The sequence below is a fragment of the Acipenser ruthenus genome, chromosome 28 (assembly GCF_902713425.1).
Source record: "Acipenser ruthenus chromosome 28, fAciRut3.2 maternal haplotype, whole genome shotgun sequence".
Lineage (NCBI taxonomy): Eukaryota > Metazoa > Chordata > Actinopteri > Acipenseriformes > Acipenseridae > Acipenser > Acipenser ruthenus.
Window position 1 is genome coordinate 14,655,048 of NC_081216.1, and position 13,560 is coordinate 14,668,607.

The 13,560-nt window shown below is 37.0% G+C and overlaps 1 protein-coding gene across 2 annotated transcripts in view; it reads right to left on the bottom strand.

The window, feature by feature from the left end:
* LOC117435071 (pyruvate dehydrogenase protein X component, mitochondrial-like) overlaps nt 1–13,560 on the bottom strand; it is a 49,727-nt gene that overhangs the window by 28,201 nt on the left and 7,966 nt on the right. For both annotated transcript variants that reach the window (XM_059002755.1, XM_034057986.2), the window contains 2 exons: nt 8,864–8,964; nt 208–401 (listed from right to left, as the gene is read on the bottom strand). In XM_059002755.1, coding sequence (XP_058858738.1) covers nt 208–401; nt 8,864–8,964 — 295 coding nt within the window. The remainder of the gene's footprint in view (nt 1–207; nt 402–8,863; nt 8,965–13,560) is intronic.

Genomic DNA, 13,560 nt, shown 5'->3' on the forward strand with positions numbered 1-13,560 from the left:
AGAGGGACTGGGAGGCATTGTGGCTATGTCCTTAGAGCAGGGGGACTGGGAGACAACGTTGCTAGATACTTAGAGCAGGTGGACTAGGAGGCAATGTGTCATAGTGGTTAAACTGAGGAACTCAGGGCTGGCTGGTCTAGTGGGGATGTAGAATGATTTAACTGTTAAAGGTAAGGGACTGGGAGGAGGTTGTCCTTGTGGACTCACTGTCCAGTCCCCACACGTGGCTCCACTTTATGCGAGACACCTCCTGTGGGTGCTGCAGAGGAAGGGGGGGTTGACAGCAGAGGTGCTGGGGCGCTCTCTGGTGCCGGAATCTCCACCTGCTTCCAATCCTGTCCTTCATCCACCATGAGGGCGATCAGAGTACCCAAACGCACACTCCGGCTACCCTCCTCGATCTGCAAAGAAAGAAAAAAAAGCCTTAAAAAGGTCCTGTCCAAAAACACATGGGATCTTTCAAATAAGGAATTCAAGCTGAAGAAGTAAAACAGGTGGTACTATACAGTCCCACCAATGTGCGTATCTTCAACTCGTCATTCAAACCGGAGACTAGTTCTATTTTTTACTTTATTTGTTACAGTATACTAGATTTAAATAAATAGGACAGCAAGGAAGAAGAATTAGTCTACATTGACAGACAACATTCAGAGGGCGTGTACAGGACCAAAGCTTTCATCAAGCAGAGAAAAGGTCAAATACACGAATATTGTATTTACGTATTTTCCGGCCGATTGGAACACGGATTAAACATAGTTTGAAAGATAAGATTCTAGGTCCTTTACCAGAGACTAAAGCCCTCATATTGACCAATCAGGTTAAAGGAAATTTCAAATCCATTTTCTAATATCTATTAAATTTTTGAATCAGTAATGGTAGTCAGTTGAATTAAAAGTGTTTTATAAAAGGGTAAAGCAACTCCGGGTACATCAAACACAGTTTAATTTTCACTCTGCGTTCGGTTTTCATGTGCGTTGATTAGCTGAAGGAGGTATCACAATTTTCCATTATCTTCAACATGCAACCCCCCTCAGAAAGAGAAGGGTCATAGTTGAGAAAAAAGATTCGTAATAACCTTACTTTCTAAATATTTTGGGGAAAAAACAATCAAAAGCAATTCAGAACGATAAACATCCCAAAAGGTAACAGACTTAAAAGTATGATTTGTGTGTACAGTAACTTGATACAGCCCCCCTTTTCTGCAGAGTGATCTTGAGGTTTTAGTGGACTACAGTGTGCAACTTCAAGCATTATGTTGGCATTCATAACCCTTCAGTGAAGGCTTTTAATACAGTCCCAGTCAAGTATGATTCCATACTACTGTTAGGAGCTTTTCAATACATTCAATAAGAAGGCCTTATTAAACAAAACAACATTTCCTGAAAGTGGATAAACAAGTTGCCGGTTATCGCAAAACACGACAAGAGGTAACAAAAGGCTTTGTCTTTAATGAAAATGTGACAGTAAATACCCAAAGCATATTGTTCTTGTTCCCAGGCAATATTTCTCTCACTGAAAAATACACAATGCATTATGCTTACCCATTTACAGTCTTTTTTTAAATAATAAAATATTGTACAGATACATATGCAAGCATTCTATTTTTATTATAATAAACATATTTGTCAATCTTCATGTTTCACAATCGACTGACTGTGCATGTCCAATAAATAAAGTAATATTGCTTCTGTTCAAATCTAGTTAAAAAACAATCATTTTTATATATTCCAAAGTAGCATTCAAGTCTAAAAATATATATATATGTAAATAGGGCAAATAGCAAACTAGGTTAGCAAAACGAAATCTAAAGAAAAAATACATCATTAAAACAAATATTTGACAGGGAATGTTTGTCCTGAATGCTTCTAAAACACTTTCCTTTTTTTTCTCTCAAATATCCCCACAAGTACATGCCTGACCACAAAGCAGACTAATAAATTACACAACACAATGTTTTCTAATCAACTAGTACTGTATAGTACAGCAATTTCCAGAAGGTCTCCCCAGCTCAGAGACAGCTTTCCTCCACTGCCCTGTGCTTTCAGTGACCCTGCACTCCTGCATTCTGCCAACACGGATTGATGAATGCACAGGGAGTGGACTACCTTTTATTTTTTTACACTGCTTTGTTTAAGAAAAAAAACAAACAAAAAAAAAACCCACAAAAACAAAAAAAACACATCAGTGGAAATTTCCCTGATGGAAAGAGAAACCGCTCCCTTCAGTCTGGGGATTTTCCATTTCAGTCATGCTTACTTGCTTCTTTGGGCAGGGTCCAGACGATATAACACAGAACAGTCAGGACACGGACTTATTACTTCATACTTTTCATGTGTCACCTATTTTTCATCCCGCCTCTCCTTGCATCCTCGCTGTGCTCCTTTACAACATTCTACATTAGTAAATTGGTAAACCAAACACCTGTCTACCCTTCTGATCTGAAAGAAACACTTACTACAATGGATTTTCATTTTAACATGATGATATCTTGCACTTCCTGGGTTATTTAACCTCAACAGTGTCTTTAGGGTCAAAGCATGTTACTGGCTGAAAGCATGTCATTCCATGGGGCAGCATCTGACTGGCTAGTGAATGGGTGGGTACAATTATTATTATTATTATTATTTATTTCTTAGCAGACGCCCTTATCCAGGGCGACTTACAATCGTAAGCAAAAACATTTCAAGCGTTACAATACAAGTAATACAATAAGAGCAAGATTGTACAATATCACCTCCAAGTGGAAAGATCAAGCAAATGCAACACGAAATAAAGGCATGGCTTGCAAACAGAGATTTATTTCACCGCTTGGTGCACCATATACCATGTTTTAAAATAAACACAAGTTAACTACCATGTGCTTCTTTCAAAACTGGACATCTGAGACTGAACGAATAGATGTACACAACACTGGTCAGGCAACTGAGAAATCAGTTGTGATACAGTTAGTGTCAGTGGTGGTGGATTGATAATTATATACAATTCACCCACGGCAAAGGGAACTGTGAAATCAGTTTTTCCTGGAGTTAAAAGTCATGCTAAAAGGAAGGCTTTTGTGTGTAATAGTATGACATTTTTTAAATGTTTACCTCATAATGTAGGAAGTGCAACAGGTCTGGAGACTTCTAAATCAGTCCAGATTTATATTGGTTTAACTGTATAGTGGTACTAAAAACAAACGTAAAAGTTAGAAAGATGTCTGAGAATAATTGCGTTATAATGCAAATATTTGTTTCTACACCAACAGCATAATAAATCTGTCAAAAGGCTGCCAGTTCAACAAGATCAGTACCACTGTAAATAAAAAAATCGCAGTACCATGCCACGGAATCAGTAGCAGGCTATAAACCACCTGTCGGATTAGTCTTTTTCTCTACCCTAAATCTTAACTTACCTGTGAATTTAAATACAGTAGGACACAGAGTTTTGGATAATCAGGTTTTGTATAAATCGAGTGTAACAATTAGTCTACATACCCCAAATTTAAATGGCAAATCTACAGTTAAATGGCAGCATTCTGTGGCTCTGATTAATGATATCATCTGTGCAGAGCTTGATATGCACGGCCTCTCCGAACACCTCAGAAGGGCACCAACACCATACTCTCTTAAAGGGGAGCTCTGCTTTGTATCGGATTCTTTGCAGTCACACAAAGCTTGCTTACTGCTGTATTTAGGATTACATTTAGGAATACATTACTGCTTATTCAACCATAACCCAGGGTTTATTACAGATCAACAGGACAAACAGTGCTGACTCAAAAAATTGACCAAAGGGCATCAAATTTGTCAATTTTATTACCTTCATACACTGTTCTGACCATGTTACAAAGCTCTCATTTTCCAAGCACACAACACATTTACTCAGTATTGTATGGGTTATGTATTGGGGGTAGCACCAAATAGTCGACTAGCATAGAAAAAAGTGACAGTCGACTGGATTGTGAAGTTTGCAATCTAGTAACGAAGAATGACATTTTAGGACAATAATAAACAGTGCACAAACAGCATTGCTACAAAACAGTGTGTTCACAAATAGAGCACCAGACATGGTCAAGTACATGATATTTATTTATGTATTTATTTATTTATTTATTTATTTTTTTTTAAGTGGCGACTAGTCAACATATTCAACTATTCTTACCTCAACTATTCAACTCGTTCTACCCCTGTTATGTATCAACCACAAATGGAGGAAGCACTTCTTGAAAAGTGTTGCACTTGGGCTTTTAAAGGACCATCTTTGAAGTAAGATGTAAAACAGATCCAGTATATATGTGCTAAATGCTTACTGAATAAAAGCATAAAGCATTTACCATGGTTCCCTGGCTAAACCCACTCCAAGCCTTGTCATGAAATGGGGTTGTGTACACGGCTAGAGAAATTCCTTGGACCAAGCAGCGAATCTGCATAGACTTTAATAACCACAAAAAAAAAAAAAACTTGCAATTTCCGCATCGGTATTACTCATGCCAGTAGCACATAATACAGGCAGCAGTGTGGAGTAATGGTTAGGGCTGTGGACTCTTGACCGGAGGGTTGTGGGTTCAATCCCCAGTGGGGGACACTGCTGTTGTACCCTTGAGCAAGGTACTTTACTTAGATTGCTCCAGTAATAACCCAACTGTATAAATGGGTAATTGTATGTAAAAATAATGTGATATGTGAAATAATGTGATATGTTGTAACAACTGTAAGTCGCCCTGGATAAGGGCGTCTGCTAAGAAATAAATAATAATAATAATAATAATAATAATAATAATAATAAAAATAATAATAATAATAATTACTCACTGAAAGGAATAACAGGTCACAGTGAATGTATTTATAGCCACGCTTTAAAAACATATTTGCATTTTCATATTAAAAAAGTATTTTAATTACTATCAAGTGATGGGGTGTGGTTTCTAGAATAAATCATTTCCATTTCCTCGATTGTTCTGAGAACACAAGCTTGCCATCATCTGGCACTCTGTAATATTGCAACCACCATTTCCAACTCTCTAAACACCAGGCTTCCCAGAGCCATTTACAATTACCACTCAAAACCAAAAGGTTGGAAGGGTTGGGTTCCAACAGCCAGGATGCTCTCCTTTTGCCACAGAAGAGGGGCTTCAAGGGGTGTTACATTCCAATTAATAAATGTTTATTAAGATTAAGCAAGATTAAATCTTTACCCTTTAATATATTTGGAAAGTCTGTAACCACTTAGATCGCTCATCCCATGAAGCACTCCAATATAAATCAATGACTACAATAGGGTTCTACTCAGGACTTTTCAGCCAGACGGGCGAGCCAGATTATAAACCCTGAGTCGTCCGTCTTTCCGATGCTACTGTGCCTTTACCGATAAGGACTGATTGTGCTGCTAGCAGACTAGATCACTTGCACGCTGTGTGAAAAAAATAATCTCGGAAGCACATGACAGCTGTGTTGCTTGACACTACATTTAACCAATCAGAGAGCTGAAGGGGTGGATTTTCCGTTTTAAGCACTTAGAGAGGCTGAAACGTTAAAATGACTACTAAAAAAATAACCGATTCTTTTCAAAGCAAAAATAGTGACAATGAATGTGGAACTTACCAAACCGAAATGGATTATTTAGTGCATAGGATGTGTTGCTGTTGTTTTCTGTATATCAGAACAGTGTATAACAGGATCAGGGATTGTTCTACGGTATTGTTTGCCCTTGTCTAGTTGTGACACCCACAGCACCGGTAGGGCTGGGAACAACTGCTCACAGGCTTCCCCAGAAATAAACTCTTTGGGTCAACAACAGTCCACTGCATCACCCTCTGGAGGACATTTTGAAATGCAAGCTTTCCATTGTTGAGAAGGAATTAAAAAGACATATCTTATTTCACTATAGACCAGCAGCTAGTAAGCAAAGTGTCTCAGTACCAGAATTGGACTGTATCAAAAACTTCAGAATGGCAGCAACTCAGGTGGAGATCCTCTGTGGTTGATTTTCCAGCAGATAGGGTGGAGTGGATACAAGCTGGACATTATACAATCTGCTGTATCATTAGAGGATTGACAGTAAAGATCCGCAAAATAGTTAATTACTTCAGGGATACACTGCATCATCTTCATTGTCTTACCATTTACCATCTTATCTAGGCCTATATCATACATGTGTTTCCATCATTCTCTATTGTTGTTTCTGCCTACCAAGCTTACCAGCAAAGAATTATCTTTTCAACCGCTGAAGATACTCCAGAAAACTGAAATTCTGATGTGAGGTGTTTTGAAAAACGACCACTAGGGGTGTAGGGTTGTGCAGCTGATGTTTCTGTCCACTCTATTCCCATGTACTAACTCACAACACAACCCCTAGTATAGACTTCTAAAATCACCTCACTTCAGAAATTCAGCTTTTATGAGGTTTGTTTCCCCCACAAACAGCCCCTGTGTACACACAGAACTCTAGATGGTATAAAGTATCCATTTAATTCATTTTAATAGTCATTCGAATCAAATCAGAGATTATTTACAAAGCATTAACGATGTCCATCAGATTAAAATGTTGCTATTAATTTACTCGGGGGTTTAGGCTCTCAAGTGAAAGTGTTTGACACAGAGACTTTCTTTATAAACCTTTTTCTAATAAATTGGAAGGATTTTACACAAAAAGGATGAACCTCTCTCTCTCCTGGTCAGTGAGAGGGACCAGACTTGACCTGCGGAACAGCAGCAGTTCTGGTTTGTCTGCTAATAAAGTGGTTTCTCCCAAGAGCTACCCACATATCAGGTTCAGTTTCAAAAAATGTAATTACACAAAATGAAGTCTATGTGCAACCCTAATTGGGACAGGAAACCTGCCTAATTACTCCGGAGAGCTGACAGATAATGACAGGTTTCTTTTGATTTATCGCAAGTGTGTGTTCGTTTCAGGCAACACGTTGCCTGTTTTCATTGTTGGTGAGACAATGAGGCTTAATGAAGAGGCAGCACTATCTCACAGGAGGAAGAGACAGTGATTAGAGTTTTCAGATTGTGATATGGCTTGGCTCGATCTCTATCCTGTAGAAACAATTATTACCGTAAAACTTGAAAAATGAAAAATTCAAGCCAGAACTGTATACTGCAATAGTAAAAGCAAGGTTACCCGACAGTAAATCTATACATAAAAAGAAAATTACATACCCATGACATAATGGTGTAGTAAGCTGCATGCCAATTAGGTGTTTTTCACAATTGATGGGTGGCATTTCCAGATAGTTGCAAAATGCTGCTTAATTATTTTCACACCATTTAGCAGATCGTTCTGGTGATACATCTGGTATATCACATCTGCAATGTCATTTTAGGTTTCATCTGCCCTTAATTAAATTAAAAAAAAAAAAACAACACACACAACTGAACAGCTTCACTTATTAAATGAATTGCCATCCTGACATTGCAAAGAAAGTATAATATGCTAGTTTAGTTTTATCAAATTCCAAATTAATCTGAAGCAGTTCCTCTCTTCTATGCTCTGAATACATAGAAGCCTCCACCGCTTACTTGGCCTCCACCGCTCTCATGGCAGTTTTAAAATTAATTTGTGTGTGTGTGTATATATATATATATTATAATTCATCTACAAACAGTCAACAAATAGTGCTATCATACAAGAGGAATATCTTTAGCAAGATTTAAGTTCTAAAACAAAACTATAGGTTTTCAGAAGTAGTTTCCAGTACTCAGTGATGTGTAATAGTTTGTGCAGTGTCCTTCGTACACAGTTAGACTTTGTGGAGGCACAATGGTTTGCCTTCTTGCAATGCTTTGAATATTATTATGTATAGAAAGTTGTTAATGACTTGCTGCTGTTCCCTCATGAGAAACAAAGCATTTTTCATTAAGAATGACATGTTCTTGTCCCTTTAACTCCTAAAGAGCAGCTCCTATTACTACCACCCCAACAATTCATTAAAAACTAGATAAAACAAATAATGTATGCATCTCAATGCTTCTTAGTTCTCTAGGCTGGAAGTTCTAGAGTTTAGATTATTTTTAAGTGTATGAGTGCAAATGCGTTGATCCCACACAGCTGTAAATTCTCTAAATGTTGAAAGAACATCATTCCACCCATTTCCAAACTGTGGTTATTGTATACTGTACAAAATGATACATAGTAAAGAAATATAACCAAAGCCTTTTAAGCATGCAGTACAATATATTCTTCTTCTTCCTCCTGTACTGTCTATCCACCTATGTTTCCATGGAAACAGCTAGCTGCTGTTCCAGCAGCAATTAAGAGTCTTTTTTCAATGACTGATGGACCCTTCCACCAACACTGTTGTCTGATATTCCATGTCAGGATGTTTAGTGTTTTTAAATAGAACATACAGTATCATAGTACAATTGTTTTTTGGTTGCACATATCACCGTGCTTCATACATAGAAAAATAAATACAGTCCTGCATCACCCTCTATTGTCCGCTCAACACAGATGGGCTGTCATATGCTTCAGATCCTATTCTAATACACACAACAAACCACAATGTACACAAGCCTACTGCAGACAGAAAACCAGTGTTCCAAGAGATGCAAAGGAAAGGTACCAAACAATTGGGATGATAAACTACTACCCAAAGGAAATTAACATTTCAAAATCATGTACTTATATTATACCCTTAACATTTTACAATTTGATGTACAGAAGTGACCAAACATGGGACATGTAGATGGCAGTGTAATATATCTAGCCCACACATGTAATGTGAAAAATGTCCAGTAAGAGGGATCAGCATATAATAAATACACAAAAATGAAAAAAACTAATAAGCACAGAAGGAATTACTAGAACACCAAATTCAGTTCTTCTATGATGAACATAATTAATCAATCTCCTGAGTTTTCTCATCTCCTTTACTCACCAGGATTTTGGCCAGAATCCCATCCTCATTGGAGTCCATAGATATCACAGCTTTGTCTGTCTCGATCTCACACAGTGCGTCCCCGGCACTCACAGACTCTCCTGTAAGGAACCATCAATGATAACTAACTGTGCAAGAACCATGTTCACTTATGATACTGTTTTTTGTTACATTTCCAAAGGGACTAAGGGATTGATAATTTTTCCAAAGTTTTGACTTCAGAAATTCTGTGAAACTTGGTGCTTTGGACAATTGTGCAAATGTTAAATAATTCTAAACCAGGGGTGTCCAAAGTTGGCCCTTCTCTCCTGGTCCAGTTAATCCTGGAGTGGAAAGTCTCTCCGTGACTGTGATTGGACACCCCCATGCTAAACAATTACCACACATTGAGAGAATAGTTTCGTTTTTCAAATACTGTTTATATATCATTTGTCTGGTTTGTTGTCAATACGGGGATTTGGGGCATATTTGAACATCCATTAAAAGTCACTAACACCACCTAAAAAGAGTTTAATGCAAATACAAAGTGCATTTATTGTAGGAATTTGACTGTTAACACTAGATTATTTAGCATGAACAAAATGAACTAAACTAGAACTATGCTGTTGTAACTTCAGAAGTCACATAACCTCAATATGGCAGCAGGGTGCCGTTAGTTTCAACAGCATAAAAAAATTAAAGTTGACAGCTTAAATGGTTTACAAGATATTAGCAGTGCAGTGGAGGCAGTGGTAATTTTAATAAAAATAAATAAAAATGTGGTTTTAATTGTGCAATTAGGAAAACTAAGAAAAAAGTAGTTTGTAGAAATATAACAATTAAGAGTCTACAAAAATTAATACATTTGGAATTTAAAAAAAAAAAATGCAGTTTTGATTGTAAAAACAGGAAAACAGAGATAAAAAATCTATTTTGTAGAGTCCCAGCTTCCCTGACAGAAGAAGGCAGAGCATTCCATAATTTAGCAAGACACCACACGTTTTGGTATACCAAAGAAAAGTGCATTACAGCTAGACCTGCCAGGCAGTTTTACGGCTCCCAAGCCCCAGTATCAGTACCAAACACTTAAGCAATTAGTCTTTCAGCATCAGGTAGAAATAGGTCTAAGTTTAGCCATATTTCTCAAATGATAAAAGGATACTTTAGTAACTTTCCTAATATGAGTCTCGAATGATAGATCAGGGTCAAAGATGACCCCAAAATTTCTCATTTCTAGTTCAAATGAGAGACTGCTAAAGTCTAACTCAAGTAATCCCACATGTTTTAGTTGGTTCTGAGAGCCCACTAGCATAACATCCGATATCGGACGCCACCACTGACAGATATAATGTTGCAGGCAACACCACCCTCTGCAGTTACAAATACTACACCACACACTCAAGCAGCAGTCCACAGCAGCCCCAGAATGTGAAATATTCAGAATCTGCCTGTCAGGTATTTCAAACTGTGACCTTCCCCTGTAACACTGCCACCTTGACAGTGGAGGAGAGCGACACTCGGTTTTGCTATTTCCTTTAGTAATGAATGAATGAATTTCCTTGCATCACATGCAAATTATTTATTATGTGGTGTAGGTATTTTTATCTAAGTTTAAATAGTTTCTATATGTGGAAAACATATTTCTAATTAAATAGTATTATCATATAGATTTATTTTACTCACACATCATAGGTAAATAAAATAGGGAACTACTTTTTTTTCAGCTTTTACTCAGGAACCTATGCCTAGTGAAATACATTTATTTCTTCTACACATTGCAGTGTATCTAGTTCATGCTCCCTCCTGCAACAAAGCTGGTGCTCTGATTGAAACTAGTGGAGTATTGTGGGAACAGAAAAACAGCATTGTAGTAGAGGGGATACACTGGGATTCTTAGTAGACATCTTATTTTTTTCTCCTGGCGAACACTCCCGAGTAAATGTTGAGAGATATATTGCCCAGCTGACTTATAACCAATCATGGGTGATTAAAATGTCAAGAGTCGGCACTATGTTACAAAGATAATGCTGCAATTCAGACAGCGTGAGAAACAGCAAAGGTAACGTAATGCTTTTCTTGCAAACTTTGCAGGCTGGTGAAATGATCAAAGAAGTGCAAGAGTCTAAAAGCATGGATTATAACCTAGTGTAGTACCAAATATCATATTTAAAAATAAAATACATGTTTGCACATTTGAGACCTGTATATAGAATGGATGTGCACGGCAGAGATTTTATAAAAATATTTTGTTAGCTGCAACTAATTTAAGACAATAACTCAAAGTGTACAGTCCCTACATAGCAGAACCCTAAAAAGGTCACAAGACGTCAATATGACAGCCTTATTAGGCCAGAGGTCAAAGATTTAGCTTACAGGGTTTATATAAAACGTAGGTCACAGGTCAAAGTGAAGAATGCCATTAGATTTTGCTTGAGGAGTTTCCATAACACTGAAAATATACGTTGCTAGATGAAATGGTTTATGAGATATTAGCAATTGCAGGGGCGGCGATGGACTAGAAATACAAGCTCCCGGAGAAGCCTAATTATGGCAAGGTCAGTCCTGTAGCTGAAATATTAATGAATATTGATTCCTTAGTTATTTCCCTAGAGTGAGAAATACAAAAAAAATTAATTAAATAAAGCTACACTGTGAAGTCCAACACTCACCTCTCGTCCTGGGTATAGTACTCCCATTAATATACAGTTTAAACTGTAGCCAGCTGCATGACCTACTCAGTCTGGATCACTCCTGCCATTAACAAAATACCCTGGAATCATTTCTAACAATACAAGACTAATAAAATACCGCCATATCTGTACACAATAATAGAAATTCCCACAAAAACCCAAAACTAAAACTAAACTGCGAAAAACCTAACGAAATTAAAAAGCCCAACATGAGCTATCCGCCTAAAGTGGAGTCCCATAGCAGGAAGCAACAGTCTGTCTCTGCTCTGACAGAAAGCACCCACAGCTGAATCAAGTTAGTTGGACAGTTAGCTCAACTTTTACCTTCAAACTAAAATAAGGGCCCGCAATCTAAGATGAATCTCTCTCTCTCTGTAAATATGACAATGGCAGCTTGTTATACGGTTTAAACTTAAATTACACTATATGCACAATAAAGAATACATTTTGTAGGGGTAGGGTCATTCTGTGATTTGTACCACTTTCAGGAATGTTCTTCAGCTTGGTAACATACTACTTACCTAGTAATCAATACGACTTATCTAAAAAGGTTGCACACCTCTGCGGGATTTCTGCTCTACTCTGCAATCAAGTATCAATGTCTGAAAGCTTAAAATATCCATTTGTTTTAGCATATTATCAGAGACTGTCACTGAAGGTGGTGCAATGTCCTTAGAGCTGTGAAGATGTCACTATTGCTGACAAAACTTGGGAATGGAAGAGAATCTTCAAGCTTTTTGAACTAGAACAGGACATTTTACAGTGTTATTATTGTGGGGCATGGGAGTTACATGCTGTGTTCACACTGAGACTGTTATATGGGGGGGGCGGGGGGGGGGGAGGGGGGCTTTGCAGTGTAGTGTGAACAACTAAGTTCACTTCCCATTGACAACTGACTTGCTATCAGTGTACACTCCGCACTAGGTATTAATTTTTATGGTAAAAAAACATCCCTGTTAAACTAGTGGGGAAAATAACAAAAGCACAACGTTAAATTTAAATCAGACGACTGCAAAAATTAAATGCAAGTTAAAAGTAGGATCAGGGATGAACGATTCACATAATTTGTCAGCTCTGTTGGAAATAAAATTAAATGGGACCAGAATTGACATGAAGTTAAAAGCAATTTGTTTAAAGGGATGTCACCTTATTAAAAATAAAACCCCAAAACTTCAAGCCCTACTTGTGTGTGTGTGTTCATATTTACTTTTTCCAAAATAATTGTTTTGTTTCTTAGCAATATGGACCTATGTTAATATGGGGCATAATACTATTTTAAATTAAAATACAGTGCATGGTGGGATACTATCATATTAATTTCCACTGTTTATTGCGCTGCAAGGAACTGTAACCGAACAATTTTAATAGTAATAGTGTACGCATTACACCCGAATAAACATGAAACGGTACTTTAGTGTGGAGGCTTTGAGCTGGATTCATTAAAATGTTTGAGTACGGTTCTCAAAATCGGTTATGTAGTGTGGACAGGGCCTAAAAGTAAATAGCCTTAATATTGCTGCGTATTGCGCCAAATGAGGCTTATTGTTACTACCTACAGGACTGCTGAACAGTGTTTTTTTGTTGTTGTTGTTTTTTAAATTTAATTTAATTTAATTTAATTTAATTTAATTTAATTTAATTTAATTTAACAGTCATTTTGCTGCAGTGTAATACATTACCATGAAAATGCATGTCTGTGTCCCTTTCCCAAAATTTTGCGTTAACGCGACCTAAAAATTACAGAACACTTTAAACGTTTTTTTATTTATATATATATATATATATATATATATATATATATATATATATATATATATATATATATATATATATAGAATAAATAAATAGAACAGTCGGGCCCTGGGTAAAGATTGGTATGTGATTTTATGACGTAACAGAAAATTAATTACAAAATATACTACAAAACAAAGATGCTGCAAACACTAAATTCGTCATTAAAACTTCGCTTTCAATGCTTTCTGACTTCCTAAAATTCAAACATTTCCAACTCGACGATGTAAATATATA